The 16,665-nt window shown below is 43.2% G+C and overlaps 1 protein-coding gene across 1 annotated transcript in view; it reads right to left on the bottom strand.

The window, feature by feature from the left end:
* Positions 1-13,778: 13,778 nt before the first annotated feature.
* Positions 13,779-16,665, bottom strand: part of MCM2 (minichromosome maintenance complex component 2) — a 39,424-nt gene continuing 36,537 nt past the window's right edge. The window contains 1 exon segment of the mRNA XM_030207218.1: positions 13,779-15,021. Coding sequence (XP_030063078.1) covers positions 14,911-15,021 — 111 coding nt within the window. The 3' untranslated portion in view covers positions 13,779-14,910.

Raw genomic sequence — 16,665 nt, 5'->3', positions numbered from 1 at the left:
TAATCCCAACACCTCAGGTGTAGGGACTGGGAGGGTGGGAAGAACTATTGAGCACATGCAAGTCTCCTCTCCAAGTCCTTTTTATTTCATGTTTGAGTAGAGAGATGTGTGGTAGCCCTGTTAGTCCACTTCCCAAAGGTAATCAATAGAAACAGAATAACATAAAACAAAGAAAATAAAATAAGATGGTACCTTTTTTAGTGAACTAACTTAATACATTTTTTATTAGCTTTCGAAGGTAAGCAAACGTCGATAGATGACAGTAGATATATAAGTGAAATATCAAAGCATTTCAGTGACAGTCTAACAGGGGGAGGGTGGGTTAGGTGAGAGACAGGGGACAGGGAGATATGATAAGAAGGTGACAAGGCAGTAGAATTTTATGGCTTATAATGGGCTAGAAAACCCAGATCTTTGTTAACTCTTGTCTGGTGGGTGTCAAAATATTCTACTGGACTCAGAAAAAAGTTCACAGCAAGAGTTTATTTGTAAAAAAACTGGATTTGACACAGAGTCGTGTTTGGGCTGTCCATCTTGTCACCTTCGCTGTGTTCTTTTCTTGGTTTTTCCATTGTGGAGGTCCGCTTTCTTCTGTGTTTGCCGTTCTCGGGTGTCAAAATATTTAATCTTTCTAACTTCAAAGGTCTTACGTTCCTGTATTGTTTTAAAGTTCCCTTTTAGTATTCTCATAAAATGTATTGTTAGTCCAATAAAAGGGTATCTTATTTTCTTTTCTCTGTTTTATTTTGGGTAATCAAAGATGAGTGTTCTGTCCTTCTCAGTGGGAAAAGGAAGTTATTGACCACACTTCTGCCAGTGAGTTGGAAAACGGTGGTACACTGGTGCTGGATCCTCTGCTTGTGTTTCAGCCCACCCAGGGGGGAGGGGAGGTCAAAGAACCCATCAGTAGGGTCAGTTGAAATAATCCCCACCTCCATCTGCTCCCTGTGTGAAATGAGACAGTACATCCTTCCATTCCATTTGCAGAACTGATCCGGCCACTTAATTCCATAGTCAAATTCACATGCATTTCACTCCCTGCAACAGAAGCATCTCGTAGGCCACTGGTTCTGGCAGATCTGTTTAGACATTTAGCATTACTGGTCCTACAACAGGGAATTTGCTCCTGGGCTATTTCTATATCATTTCCTCACATCAACAATTTAGAACATCCCTCAAAGCTTACCTCCTCTTTGAACAGAATGATATCTATCGTGCTGACTGTAGCAGATGTACAGCAGAACCAGGGCTTTTTTTTGAGGGGGTACTGAGTACCGGCACCTTTTCCATTGTCTGCTAAAATTGACCCATGGATCCCAAGTTTTAATGAAAGAGCTCAGGCTCTACACAACAATTCTGCCTTGTCATAGATTCTGTGACTGGTTGCAGGGGGCCTGGCTATTGTGGGGTGGGTCCCTCAGTGATCACCCCACCCCTAAAGGGTGACCTGGCATTTGAGTACCGGCACCTTTTTTGCTAGAAAAAAAACACACTGAGCAGAACACTTCACTATTTCTGTTCAGTAAGGAATGTAACTTTTCCTATATCTACCTTATATTTTTAACAATGAAAACTGCTTTGATGATTCAACCAGAAAGCAATATATGAAATAAAATTTAAATTTTAAACTGTTGTGGTCTTGGAAACCACTTATTAGACCACCAAAGAAGATAGCAGGAGTCAGCCTGGGAGCTTAAGGGGCAAAGACTAGTGTAATACCACGTGACAACCACTAGAGAATCAGCCATCAGTTTGGAAGAGACACCAATGGGAGCAGTAGCAGAGAGTGACTGCTGCCACCCTGGAGGACATATTAACCCTGCAGGCCCCCAGTAGAAAAGGGGGAATCTTCCTGAGCAAGGTTCGACTCTGGGGGGGGGCAGGGTTGGGCTGCAAGGGGTTTCATGGGACTATTCTCAGGGTTCAGAGGACCCCAAATTTGTGAAGGGAGGCCAGCCGTGCTTGAGTGATGGCGAGCTGGGTGTGAGGGCTGTGGCTTGGGGGAGGGCAACAGTGGTGTCAGGGCTTATGGACAGGGTAGGGGTTATATGCAGCATATGTTATCCGACAATGCTACTAAGCTGTGGTAAAACATGGCCTGCGATAGTGTGGACACGTGAAATTGGCATGCACTAGGGCATTTTTTACCGCAGCTAGGGAAAAAATGTTTTTTTTAAGGGGGGGCATGTGCTAAAATTAAAACTAGCTCTAAGCCCTTACCACCACCCATTCACCTAGCGGTAAAGGCTCACATGCTACTCCCGCAGTAGCCATGCAGCGCATGCCAATGTGATCACGCTACCGATTACCATCCTCACAGTAAAAAATAGAAAATTATTTTCTACCACAGGAAACTGCATGCGCCAACCTCAGAATTCCTGCCGGGCACCCACAGTCCCCTAGCCGTAGTGCTGATTTGGTGCAAGCTACCTTCCCGCTAGCCCTACTGCTGCTTAGTAAAATAATGCGGTACCTCTGCAGTAACCATCTGTCCTACACAGTAAATGCAGAACAGATATGGCCACACTCCCTGCATTTTGGCATTAACCATGCACTTCGTGCTCATGAGCTGCACATCAGAAAGCAATCCTTCCTTTAGTCCTATAGTAATTGTACAAGACAATCTCCTCCTTCAGTTGTAAAATTCCTGAGCCAGTCTACCCTCAATTGTACAGATTTAGATTTTCTTATTTGTAACCCAACCTTATCCAGGGCAATGAACAAAATAACGTACATAAAACCACATAACTATCTTGTGTATTTCAGGTCTGACCCAAATCTATATGGCAAGGAGAACAGAGGCTTCTCAAGGACCAGTAAGGAAACAACCTCAGTGCCACTTTATGTATGTATCTATCTATTAATTTATTCATTTATGCATTTATGCATGCCTGCATTCTTGTATCCCCGCTATTATCCAAAAACAAGTTTCGGTTCAAAGTGGCTTACAATTTACATTTTGGTGGAATTACAATAGTGTTGTACAATGTTGAGAGGGCATCTATAGTTCGGGTGGTTATTTATAGAGTTTTTGAAGAGATAGATTTCAAGTGGAAAAGGTACTGGTAGCTTTTCTGTTCAGTTGTAGAGTTTTGGTGATATTTATTCATATAGTTTTTGAAGAGGTGGATTTGAAAGGAAGGTGACCATATCTTTGTGATTAGCTGTAGAATGTTTTGAAGAGGTCAATTTTAATTTATTTTCTGAATTGGAGGCGATTTGTGATGCTTCTTATAGTTATTTTTAATCAAGTTCCACCATCTGGAGCCCAGGTAGCTAAATCCCGCTCTGTAGATGGTGTTTTTGCAGTTGGGTAGATGTAGGAGTAGGTAGTTTCTGTTTTCTGGGTTGGCATTTCTTGAGGCTAGTTCAGTCATGTTAAGCATATATTCAGGTGCCATTCTGAATAGTATCTTGAATATTAGGGTGCTTGCTGTGAAAATTATTCTTGCTTTGTCTGGTAGCCAGTGTAGTTTTTCAAGCAGTGGGGTTGCTGTTTCATTGGCTGCAAAGCCCAAATCCTGAAAAAACTCCAAACCGCCCAAAACACAGCAGCCAGACTCATTTTTGGCAAATCACGCTTCAAAAGCACAACACCACTCCGTGAAAAACTCCACTGGCTCCCTATCAAAGAGCGTATAAATTTCAAAGTCCACACCATAATCCACAAGATCCTCCATGGAGAAGCTCCAGGTTACATGACCTGCCTGATCAACCTTCCAGCCAGGAACAGATCCAAATCTTCTCGCACATATCTCAACCTTCACCTTCCCAATTGCAAAGGTCTCAAATACAAAACCTACTACGCATCCAACTTCTCCGTTTTAGGCAGCCAACTCTGGAACGCAATACCAAGACATATCCGAACAACCAACGAACACCTACCCTTCAGAAAACTGCTGAAAACTTACCTCTTCAAACAAGCCTATCCAAATGACCCAACATAACTCACGAACCAACCCACACTACTAACACTACCCCTACCCCCCTCACATCTCTTCCTCTTGTCCCACCCCATACAATTATGTCATCTTTGTGATATTTTGTACCATACATTGTAAACCATTATCTTTGTGATACTTTGCACTGTACATTGTAAGCTGCACTGAACCTGCTATCAAGTGGGAAAGAGTGGGGTATAAATGCTACAAATAAATAAATAAATAAATAAATAAATACATATTTTGATTTCTTGAAGATCAGGCTTGCTGCTGTGCTTTGGACTGTTTGCAGTGATTTTAGTGTGTTTTTCTTGCACCCTGTAGGGGTATTTCCCTGTGATCATACCTGTGATGGCTTTGGTTCATACAAGCCTAGTGCATCCTGTTACAAACAAGATGGATGCTATCACCTCTGACATGAATCCTACTGTGTCAGTGAGATCCAGCTTCAGCTTGAGGAAAAACACTGGCAGATTCACTGAAGCCAAGGACATTCTGCGTTCCAACCCCTTCCCTTTTTTTATCATCCTGAGAAGCTGAGAAGGAAGTCAATCTTAGCACCAGAAGTTCCAAGGTCACAAAACAAAGAACTCTGCTCGCCCAGGTACTAATTGGACGAGATCATAATTGGGTTCCTGCAGTCACATGACCAAGAGGTACTGGGAAAAGCGGGAACTGAAGAGAGTAGTAAGGCGGAGACCCTTAGGAGAGGAGCAACTGGTCAGAGGACCTGAGAAATCCAGCAAGGCTCGGGGTGAGACAGAGACTGTGTTTGATACCAACCTTGTGACCTGCATAACTGGTGCAATTACGTGTGGCGGAGAAATTGGCTCTGAGATCCAAAGGAGGGACGGAAACCGGCTTGCTGCAGAGAGAGACCTGCTCGACATCTAAGACACAGACAGCTGAGACAGTGTCTGGGGAATCTAATCCTGTCATCTGAAGCCGTCATAAGGAGAACAGTGAGATCACGGTGAATTACTTCCTAGTCTGGTGTTAATTAGTGGGGTTTATCTAATGTAAGATTGGTTTATGTCACCTCTTGGTCAGAGAAGAAGCTGCTACTTACAAGCAGCCCACCTTAGAGTGATAGCTACATGGCTTCAGGATACAGGGAAGGCCTGGACAAGGGTGGAGCAAAAATGGATGGGACCTTTTCCGCTGCGAGCTATCCCCTGGTTGTCACGGGAAGATTTAGGAGAAATAATCAAGGGAAGCCCGCCTATGATGCGCTGGCCTCTATTGACGTGGAGTAAGATAAGGGGATACTTTTTCCCGGGGCGAGTATACTATAGGCATATGTTCCTTCGCTTTGCTCCCCAGTTCAGACCAGGCAAGCAGGATATAGCTTTCCAGCGATGGGAGGAGATGGGGCTCTGTGAATTAGGCCAAATGTGGGAAACGGACAAGACGGTGCCATTCCAGGAGTTGTGCCAGGAGCATGGCCTCTCTCCCCTACAAGCTTTTCAGTACTATCAAGTGAAGGACTTTATAGCTCGTAGAGCACAGGACGAGTTAAAGCTACCGGAAACTAAATTGGAGGAGGGGCTGATGAAGGGAGGAGGAAGGGGTAGCATCTCAAGAATATATAGGGCACTACTTCTACATGCTAACCCAGTGGAGCGATACTTATCAAGATGGGAGAAGGCCATGGGGGAAACCTATACAAAGCCTCAGTGGAAAGTGGCACTTAGATCTCTGCTAGCAGTCTCGGTGTCCAGTGCCCTAATTGAAAACGGTCATAAAATAATATATAGCTGGTACTATACTCCCCATCGCTTGGTTAAAATGTTTAAAACAGGGTCAGCTCTGTGTTGGAGGCAATGTGGGGTAGCGGGGGATATGACTCGTGTGTGGTGGGCATGCAAGCATGCGCAGGAGTACTGGGGGGAGATATTGAAGTTTCTGGGTGAAGTTACAGGAGTGAACTATCCGATGAGAATGGACTACTGCTTACTCCACTTTAGACCTGCAGGAATTCCTAATTCCATACACCGCTTTGCCGCACAACTATTCGTGGCTGCCAAATTGGTGCTGGCTGCGGCATGGAAGCAACCCACACTTCCGGAACTATGGTCAGTGTTGCGGAAACTAGATTACATTCATCTGATGTCGAAGTTAACAGCTTTACGCACTGGCCGTATTCCGCAGCACCATAAAACGTGGAATCCCTATGAACAGTGGTTATCCTCTCGGACACTCCTGATCAATGTGTCACATGGACAAGTCTAAAGAGAATTGGCCACAAAACTACTTAAGAGGGGGGAATATAATAGGGGAGGGAGGGTAATAGTTGGAAACATGTTAGTTGAAAGAGAAGTTCTAATCTCTGTACAAGGATATAGTGTGGATACTGTTATGTTTCTAATGGAAAATAATAAAACAAATTTGAGAAAAAAAAAGAGAAGAAGCTGCTACTGTGTATTTTGCATAAGATGTGTGATTTTCTCATAAGGATTATTAGGAAATCATTTGTACTGTTCTAATCTTTATGGTACTTAGTCTAAGAATAATAAGTGTGTATAGTTAGACTATATATGTTGGTAGTGTTCTTATCAGTAAGAGATTTATAGTGCAGAGAAGCTTGTGCAGAGTTCTATATTTTGTATCTTATCTATTTTCTTACTTCTAATAAACATAATATATATCACTGTGGCTTGTGTTCACTTCTTTAACAAAAACACCTGGAGTGGGGGCCAGAAGCAAGATTCCTATATATACATATATAACCCTAGACAGAGCTAGTGAGTTTGTTAGACAGACTTCTGCATCGGGGAATCTTGGTAAGTAATCTGTGGGTAACTGTTATCCAAAGGATTATTTGTTTACCTCCTACAACCCTATGTATGCTGCATCGCAGTAGTCTAGTTGCAATAGTGTCGTTCATTGGACCAGCATTCAGAAAGATTGTCTAGGGAAATAGTCTCTTATTCTTCTCAGTTTCCACAGTGTTCTGAAGCATTTTGATGCTTCTGCTGATATTTGATTGTCCAGTGTTAGGCTATTGTTGAGAATGATCCCTAGTATTTTAAGTTGTTTTTCAATGTGGTATGTTTGTTGGTTGATTGTGAATTTTTGTTAGGATGTAGTGTGGGCTAAGTATTTGGTTCTGTCTCTGTTCAGTTTGAGTTTGAAAGTTCTTGTCCATTCTTCTATGAGGTCCAATCCTTTTTTTTTTATTTTGTCCTGTATGCTTGAGATATTGTTTTGGAAAGGTATGATGATGGTGAAGTCATCTGCATATATAAATGGGTTGAAACCCTTTCTGAGTGGTGCCATCATTACATTGAACAGTATTGGTGATATTAGCAATCCTTGTGGTACCCCGCATTGAGAGATCCATGAGGCAGTGGCGTTCCTACGGGGGCTGACACCCGGGGCGGATCACTGATGCGGCCCGCTTCTGGGTGCAGCACCCCCCTCCAAGAACACTGCGACGCCCCTCCCCGGTGAAAAACCCCTGATCCTCTGGCGAAAACCCCCCCCCCCCCAGTGGCGTGCACCAGGAAGTAACCTGTTCCGGGGCAGAGGGAGCATGAAAACGAAGAGCCGACAGGCGCGCGGCACCCCCCCAGCGGCGTGCACCCGGGGCAGACCGCCCCCCCCCTTGGTACGCCACTGCCGTGAGGCTGATATTTGGTTGGACATCTTTGCAATGTAGGATCTGGTCTTTAGGAAGCCATCGAACCATGTTGCCACTACACTGCTGATTCCTATTTACTGCAGTCACTGCACACAATTTCACAGCTATAAATTTTCCAGTTGAATTTCAGAACAAAATTACTTCTATTTATAGCTTGTCTTTATTGCCTGCTTGACAAAGATAGCTAAAATACGACAGGTAGATGTCAGAATTATTGCGCCATTTCTAATAAATCTGGTGTTCACTAGCTGGTCTTGTGTCTGATGAATTACCACTGAGGGAGTTCTCCTTAGACAGTTTTGCTTGAACTGGTGACCTGATTTCATCAGGATCATTCCTGCAGCTGCTGGAACCTGGAATACTGTAGGCACATTGCTCCCTATTTTAACATGGTCTGAACAGGGAAGTGAAACAGGTCGACTGGTCTTTATCTGCCATCACATTCTACTTAAGTTGCTTGATGTATGTCTCAGTACAATCCTACAGCTCAGCTGCTATCTAGCTTTTCCCTTCATGTCTGCATGTAGGGATCCTCTGTACTCAGTCTATTACTGGTTTTGGCTCCATCACTCCTGTGGAAAAATGAATCAGGGAATGACCCGATTGAAATGCCAGGTCACATTATTACTTATAAATATTTCAAAGGTCATTAACAGGTAAATCAGATCATTTTATATCTAACAACAGCTTTGTACTTAAGCATATTGGATTGTCTGTAGGCTGTGGTAATTTGAAAAGTAAACCGGTGTAAATATAATGCAAAGCCACCGAGATCTCACCTGTAACAGGGTCCTCTATGGCCAGCAGGGTTAGTGGTCCTCCCACCTGGTGACATCAGCCAAGGGTGGAACTGCCTCCTCTCAGAGCCCTGAATAGCTTAGAGGACTTTCATGCACAAATTTCTGCATTTCCACTTGATCACTCCGACATGTAGCTGCTTAAGAACCTCAGTAGCTGGGAGGTGGAAGGGACGTGTGGATCCCTTACTCTACTGTGCATGGCAAACCCCCACCACGTAAAGAACGTAATTTATTAAACAATTAAAAATATAATAAAAAATAATAATAATATAAATACTTTTCATATGTATTTATATTATTATTATTTTTTATTATATTTTTAATTGTTTAATAAATTACGTTCTTTACGATCTGCTCTGTACTTTTTCCACCTTGGAGCTTGCAGACCGTCTGCCTTTGTGCTTTCTTAAACCCCCACCACGGACAAGCAGAGTAAATGATCCATACCACAGGTAGTTCATCAGCTGAGAAGAGTTCACGAAGGTATCTGTACATGTGTTTAGCCATTGTGGGAAGCCCTGATGAGAGATGACACTATGAAGGCTGGCATATGAAAAGTGCCAGCAGCAACAACATGTTTGTCCAAAAAGTAATGATAAAGGTCTGAACAGAAGAGCACATGACTGCATTACACATATTCACAAGAGAGGATAACTAGAAGTTGAGCATGAAAGTGGCCGTGGTACAGAGCTTGTGTACAGATTGAGCCAGTTTGGGTTTTACTTCCTTTGCTTTCAATGGAAGCAAAACCCAGACTGAATCAACATGGCCTCCTTTTTCTTGAGCCATATGGTAACCCTACATGAAGGCAATGTGGAAGTTCAGTGCCAGAAAGAGATGCAGTATCCATCAAGAAAGAGTCCTTTTAGGAACTGGCCATCCTGGTTTATTAAGGTTAAAGGGCAAAGAGCTGTGGCATTGTGTGACTGTCCTTTGCTCTGAAAAGGGGTGGGGGGTAACGCAGCAAGGCTGATGGCACTTGAAAGGATTAAGTAGCTGTGCCACCGTTGCTGTGAGGTGAAAGGAAGAATATTGGAAGGACAATGGACTAGTTCCAGTAAAAGTCAGACTATTTTTGACACAAACTTTGGTTGAGTTTGGAGAACTATTCTTAATATCTCTCTGTTCTCCTCTCTGATCATCCGATAACATCCACAGTCATCCTCTCCTCATAAGAGGATAACAGTCTCCACCATTACATTTAGGAATCTTCAAGTTACTGGCCCTTACACTCTCTGCACCAGTTTCAACTTCTTATTCATGATATCAAACGTCTGTAAACAAAGCTATCTCCTCCAATAAATACCACTACTACTACTTAACATTTCTAAAGTGCTACCAGGGTTACGCAGCGCTGTACAATTTAACATAAAAGGACAGTCCCTGCTCAAAGAGCTTACAATCTAAAGGACAAGTGAAAAGTCAGTTCGATAGGGGCAGTCTGGATATCCAGAAGGTAAGAATTAGGTGCTGAAGGCAGCATTGAAGAGGTGGGCTTTAAGCAAAGACTTGAAGATGGGCAGGGAGGGGGCTTGACGTAAGGGCTCAGGAAGGTTGTTCCAGGCATAGAGTGAGGCGAGGCAGAATGGGCGGAGCCTGGAGTTGGCAGTGGTGGAGAAGGGTACTGAGAGGAGGGATTTGTCCTGTGAACGGAGGTTTCGGGTGGGAACATAAGGGGAGATGAGGGTAAAGAGGTAGTGAAGGGCAGCAGACTGAGTACATTTGTAGGAAATACTATTCCTTCCTCTGCTCTGGACACTTTCACATCTCCCATTTCTTATGTAACGTACCAAATTCCAGCCTTGGCTGACCTGCACTCCCTATAGTCCTGTGGCTGATGCGAGCACCTTTAGCTAAAATTCCACAACCATGACGACGTAATACTTTTCCATTCCTTGCTACTTCCTTCCAGTCTGCTCCTGCACTTGCCAAACAAGACTATTCTATCCATTTGACAAAATCTCTTGGCTCTAAGCCTCATTGAGCTCTCTCCTCAAAGTTCCTCCACCTCCAATCCTCCCACCTTCTTTTCTCCCCAGAATAAAGCAGTATGCTTCTATTATGAAATTTATAAAATTAATCTTGCATTCGCCAGCAGGTCACCTCCATCTCCCCTTCCTCCACTTCATTCTCACAACCTTCCTTCAACCCCTACTTTCTTCCTTTTCTAAAATCATGAAAGAGGAAACTGAGCATCTTTCCTTCTTCAAATTCAGTACCTGTTCCTCTGATCCCATTCCCACCCATCTCTACTACTACTACTTATCACTTCTATAGCGCTACTAGACGTATGCAGCGCTGTACACTTGATCATGAAGAGACAGTCCCTGCTCGACAGAGCTTACAATCTAATTAGGACAAACAAGAGATAAGGGGATATTAAGGTGAGGATGATAAAATAAGGGTTCTGAACAAGTGAATAAGGGTTAGGTGTTAAAAGCAGAATCAAAAAGGTGGGCTTTTAGCTTAGATTTGAAGACAGCCAGAGATGGAGCTTGTCGTACCGGCTCAGGAAGTCTATTCCAGGCATATGGTGCAGCAAGATAAAAGGAACGGAGTCGGGAGTTAGTGGTGGAGGAGAAGGGTGCAAATAAGAGAGATTTACCCAGTAAACGGAGTTCCCGGGGAGGAATGTAGGGAGAGATGAGAGTGGAGAGGTACTGAGGAGCTGCAGAGTGAATGCACTTATAGGTCAATAAGAGGAGTTTGAACTGTATGCGGAAACAGATAGGAAGCCAGTGAAGTGACTTGAGGAGAGGGCTAATATAAGTATAACGACCCTGGCGGAATATTAGTCGTGCAGCAGAATTTTGAACAGATTGAAGAGGAGAGAGATGGCTAAGTGGGAGACCTGTGAGAAGCAAGTTGCAATAGTCTAAGCGAGAGGTGATAAGAGCGTGGATGAGGGTTCTGGTAGTGTGCTCAGAAAGAAAAGGGCAAATTTTGCTGATATTACAGAGAAAGAAACGACAGGTTTTAGCAGTCTGTTGAATATGTGCAGAGGAGAGGGAGGGGTTGAAGATGACCCCTCTTTCTCTAATATCCTCACTCATTCCCTTTCCACTGCAAGTATTTGATGCCTTCAACCATAGTGTGGTTACACCATTCAACCAACCTTCAATGGACCCTGTTCTTCCAACTAACCGTTAGCCTATCTCCCTCCTCCCTTTCTTATCCAGATTGCTTGAACATGCTGTTCACTACTGTTGTCTTGACCTTCTTTCAGCTCAAGCTATTCTTGATCCACTACAATCCAGCTTTTGCCCTCTACATTCAACAGAAATAGCCCTTGCCAAAGTATCCAGTGACCTGAGCCAAGAGTCTTTACTCAATCCTCATCATTCATCTGCTGCTTTCAACGTTGTTGGGAGCTTTTTTTTCTCTCTCCCATCACACTTGTAATGTATGTTCTGGTGGAGCCATCCCACTGTCAGTTAGTGTACCTCAGGGCTTTGTCTTGAGGCCACTTCTTTTCTATCTATACTTATTACTTTGGTACTCTGACCTCCTCCCATGGTTTTCAATATAATTTTTAGGCTGAGACTCCCAGATCTACTTCTCTATATCTGAACACTCACTTGGAATCCAGGCCCAAGTCTCAGCCTGCTTGTCAGACATTGTTGTAAAGGCAGATCAAATTCCGATTTCAGATTAGACACCGAAACCAGACCAAAATGCCTTTTGGACCCAGCAAAAAATGTAAGTTTACCATGACAAAGAGGGGGAAGATTAAATTACATAAAAACATGGAAGTGGAGAGTGAGTTTTCTAGATCAGTGAAACAAACTGCCTCTCTGTTTTCAAAAGGAGAACTGGTGTGAGGACTTTAAGACCCCAAGAGATTCCTCCTTGAGGGAAGGGGTTGGGTATAATAGCCTACCTGTAGAGTCTGGTGGTTGTGTTTTTTCAGGAACGTGACATCTATTTATAAACTCTGCAGAAACTCTGATGATTACCATTTATTAATACTATCCTATAACACCAACAGTAACTTGAGCAAGCAAAATATTCTCTTGTCTTCCATCTACCAATATCTATGCAGACTACATTTCATATTCTATGCAACCTACTTACACTTATGTTATCTACACCATGTGTCATTTTATTGATCATCAATAATACAGTTATCGTTAACTGGATCAGTAAGACCTTAAGTAGCATGGCTAAGAACCAGATATGTTAAAATGTGAAACCAGTATCATCTTTTGGACTTGTTTCTTTGTTGGTGGATTGAGGTCAGGACCTTTGGCTGGCAACAGATCAGGTAAGAGATGAGTTGGAGTCAGGGGAGGAAGAAAAGTTAACGCCAGTGGTTGCAGCAGGCATAGGTGTTGAGCGAGACAGCTACAGAACATAGAGATAGGTCCCTTGAATCCTACATCCAAGGTGAGGTTCTGATAGAAGAAAACAAGGGTTGCAATGTACCTTCCCTAACATCTATATAACTCAAACCAATTGCAACCAATTGTGAGGGAGAGCATCATTCTCACATATGAGATGGTTAAAAAAATGAGCTGAATACACAGATGAAACAGGAACAACTGAATTCACTTTCACACCTGTCAACCGAAAGTGAACTTAGCAAACAATTTGACTTTGACAAGCAAGGCGAAAGCCTCTGTGAAAACACTGTACCATAGGCCCTATGTCTACATGAGCAATAGGTTTCCTATGAATCTGTTGGACAGCAATTACTAATTACACGTATAAAGGCCAGTGAGCTGGATCCTTGATGTTATACACATATTTGGTTAACTTTAAAACACAACTTGATGTTCTAGGTGTATAAATTTACAACACTTGCACAGTTGCATATATGCTTTGTTCCATGTGTGATGGATAGAAAAACTATATACTTGGCAGTTGCAGCTGGGAAGGGGGGGGGCCCTATGTGCAAGTTGGCCCAAGGACCCACAAACTTGTGACCCAGCCCTGGGGTAATGGGATGCCAATCATGAATCTAGTACAGTAGACCCCCCCCCCCCAAAAAAAAAAAAAAAATGCCAACTATCTGCTCACAAAAGCAGCCCTGTTCTGGAAATATCCCTTCCCATGTGCAGGGGCTCTACCCACCACAGGTACTGCCACAACCTACTCTTGATTAGGGAGTACTGGATCCAACCCTGGAGTCTTCAGGATGGAGTCCAAGAACGTAGCAGAGAGTAGAGTACAAACAGCAGATGGTACAAACAAAGCAGCAAAAAACAAACAAACACGGGGGTGGGGGTGGGGTTATGTATCACTTAAAAGATACCTTGGACTTCTAGCCTACAGAGGAAGAAAAATGATGCATGCCACCCCACTCCTTCTCAGTACTGAAGAGGGAATTATTTAAACAGAGACCAACACCTCAGGTACAGCAGGAATAACAACACTTTCATTAATGTTCTCAAAGTTTAATAAATGTGTACAAAATACTAAACAACAATGAAGCATCAATAAAACAGCACATGGAATAATACCCTCATGGCAGAGTCCCCCTTTCAGAGGCATTTCGGCAACAAATTCAAACTGTCCTTAACCAATGGACATTACAAGCACCGGCAGAGCTTGGGGTCTGGAATTTTTAGAATACCTGCAACGAATCTGCATAAGAAAAAATTTGCATGTGATAGAGGCAGCACATGCAATCTCCTGAGTATGCACTACCGACATCCTGAAAACCCGACTGGCTGGGGGTCCCCAGGACAGACTTGGAAACCACTGCATGCTGGAGAAGTTTGTACTGGGACACTACCCACAGCTGCATTTTTGGTCCAACATTGTCCAAGCTCAGCACGTGCCTTTGCTGCTTTCTGGTATAGTGAACAAAAAAAGTCGCACTTTTTTTGTCACAACCCATGTCTCCCCTCCCTCCCCACCTCCCACCAACTGTGCCTTCATGTGCCAAGTCCAGTTCAACTCGTCACACTTCTATGGACAACTGAATGGGTTCTTTTAAAAAAACCTTAAAACAATTCCAACATTTGCCCCAAATGATACGAAACCAGACCAGGAATTACCAAATATTTTGTGGAAACAGCAGGTCCATGGAAGCTCAAAATGTCATCTGCTGGAGCATTAACAGATCACTCTCCAGATAGCAGCCAGCAGAAAAATAAATGCATGTTCCCTGAACACCAGGAAAAAGAGGTGGAACAGAGACTATACACATAAATAGCGAAAAGACCTTTTCCAGGGCACAGTTTTTGCATTCAGACACTCCAGATGTTCCTCTTCATCACGCCACATGCTACTGAGAGCCAGAAACAGTTGAAGATGGTAAAATACATCCACTGTGTTACACCCCACTGACCTGTGACTAGAGCCAGTTCAAACTGTTACAAACAGAAATCCACTCCACATGTTCCAATGTTCATCAGCTTCTCAGTGGAGCCCCTGTAGGTCAGGGTGATAGAGTAGGGAGGGAGAAGAGAAGCAGACCTCCCCCCCCCCCCCCCAAATCATCTCACCAGTCCAATGTGGCAGTGTGATCCTGACCACACCCTGTTGCCCCCTCCCCCCAACCTCTACTGCAGGCCAGGGCTCAGAACTGCTGGACAATCTGTTTCTTTTTCACATCGTGAACAAATCTGTTCAGCTTGAAGAGTTCGCTATCATAAAACGCTGAGAGGTTGTGAATGTTAATCTGGCGAGCCTGGAAAAGAAAAAAAAAAAAAAAATCAAACCCAATCTGGAGTAGCTTTCAGTTCTTGTATTACAAAGATATAACATGAAACATGATCCTCACTGTTCATCTCACTCTTGAGTTCTATTATATTTTCTGCGTTGAATCAGTAATGGTAACAGTGGTTGTAGTCTGCCAACCCCCAATCATACGTTCAAAGCGGATAACACACTATTATACAATGATGAAGAGAAACAGATACCAGAAAAAAAAAATCATCATCACTAAAGCAAAAATCTTTGAAACAGATGAGCTTACAATTGTTTTTGAAACGAGGGAATTAATCTTTCTAATGTCAACTGGGAGTGAACACCGCGTAGAAACTGCCTGATAAGGAAATGTAGATAAAGATTTCTTAAATCTTACTTTTACAAATGACGGAAAATAAAGTCTATCTGAATCTATGGCACGTGATGAAATAGGAGATAACAGAACTTAAAATAAAGAAAATAAGTATTCTGGCCATATACTGTAGAACATCTTTGTGACAGAACAGTGGGTTTTTTTAAGCCTATAAAACTGCCTTAACTATTTTCTGAAGTGTATTTCTTCTAGTGGCCAGCAGGTGGTGCACGTTTTAGGTTAAAGCTGTCATAAAAAAAGTGAATGCTCCCTCTTTAGTTTCACTCAGTGAGGAAGTGATCTACAGAACTGTGAGCAGTATACTTTTAAAACTTGTTATTCTGGACTCTGATTGGCCCAGGAGCTCAATTTCATTTGGATTTTACTGGCTTTTTCCCCAGTCAGCCCGGGAGGAGAGATTTCTTTACTGAGGCCCTGTGATCAGTCATATTTGATAATCTGTGAGCAGTATATTTCCTGATCTCCCCAGGTACGTTTTAGAAAGTATACAAATGTTTAGATAAGTTTTATAATTGATCCATATTTCAGTTACCTGTTATGGTTTGCTGATTGCACTTTTTCTGTTTCACTGTTAAGTTCTGTGACAATAAATATTATTTTAGTTTATTGCCTCTGCTGTCTGGACTGATAAAGAATCCTGGTGTTCCATATCATCAAGCTGATCAATCCATAGACTGGTGGGTTGTGTCCATCTACCAGCAGGTGGAGATAGAGAGCAAACTTTTGCCTCCCTATATGTGGTCATGTGCTGCCGGAAACTCCTCAGTATGTTCTCTATCTCAGCAGGTGGTGGTCACACACAGCAGCAGCTCTGGCTAGGCCTCCAAGCCTAATTTTTAGGTTTTGTTGAGTGCCTGGGGTTGAGGGCTCTTTTGAGCAAGTGCAAACCTGGTGGTGCCAGGTCCCTCCTTTTCTCCCCCCTCCCGCTGGCTCCGTTAAAAAAAAAAAAAAAAAATTTTAAACGTCCTTAAAAGCGTTTATTTCGACGTTTATTTAAACGTTCATTGCAGCTACTCACTGAGACACCAGTTCGTTACAGCTCGGAGCGGACAGCAGGTAATTTTTACCTTTTTATAGCGGGCAGGAGGTTCCCCGATTCTTCTCCTCGTGGCTTATGGCGTCGGAGGGCGAGGGCACAAAGGGTCGCTCCCCGGATCGCTTGAGCGCTTCTAGAGGGGATGCGGGGGTCTTACAGCCTGATTCGCCCTTGTTGGGTGACAGTTTCGTGACCGATGAATGTCCCGGTCCTTC

Source organism: Microcaecilia unicolor, chromosome 6, assembly GCF_901765095.1.
Source record: "Microcaecilia unicolor chromosome 6, aMicUni1.1, whole genome shotgun sequence".
Taxonomy (NCBI): Eukaryota; Metazoa; Chordata; class Amphibia; order Gymnophiona; family Siphonopidae; genus Microcaecilia; species Microcaecilia unicolor.
This window is presented reverse-complemented; position numbering and strand designations above follow the sequence as displayed.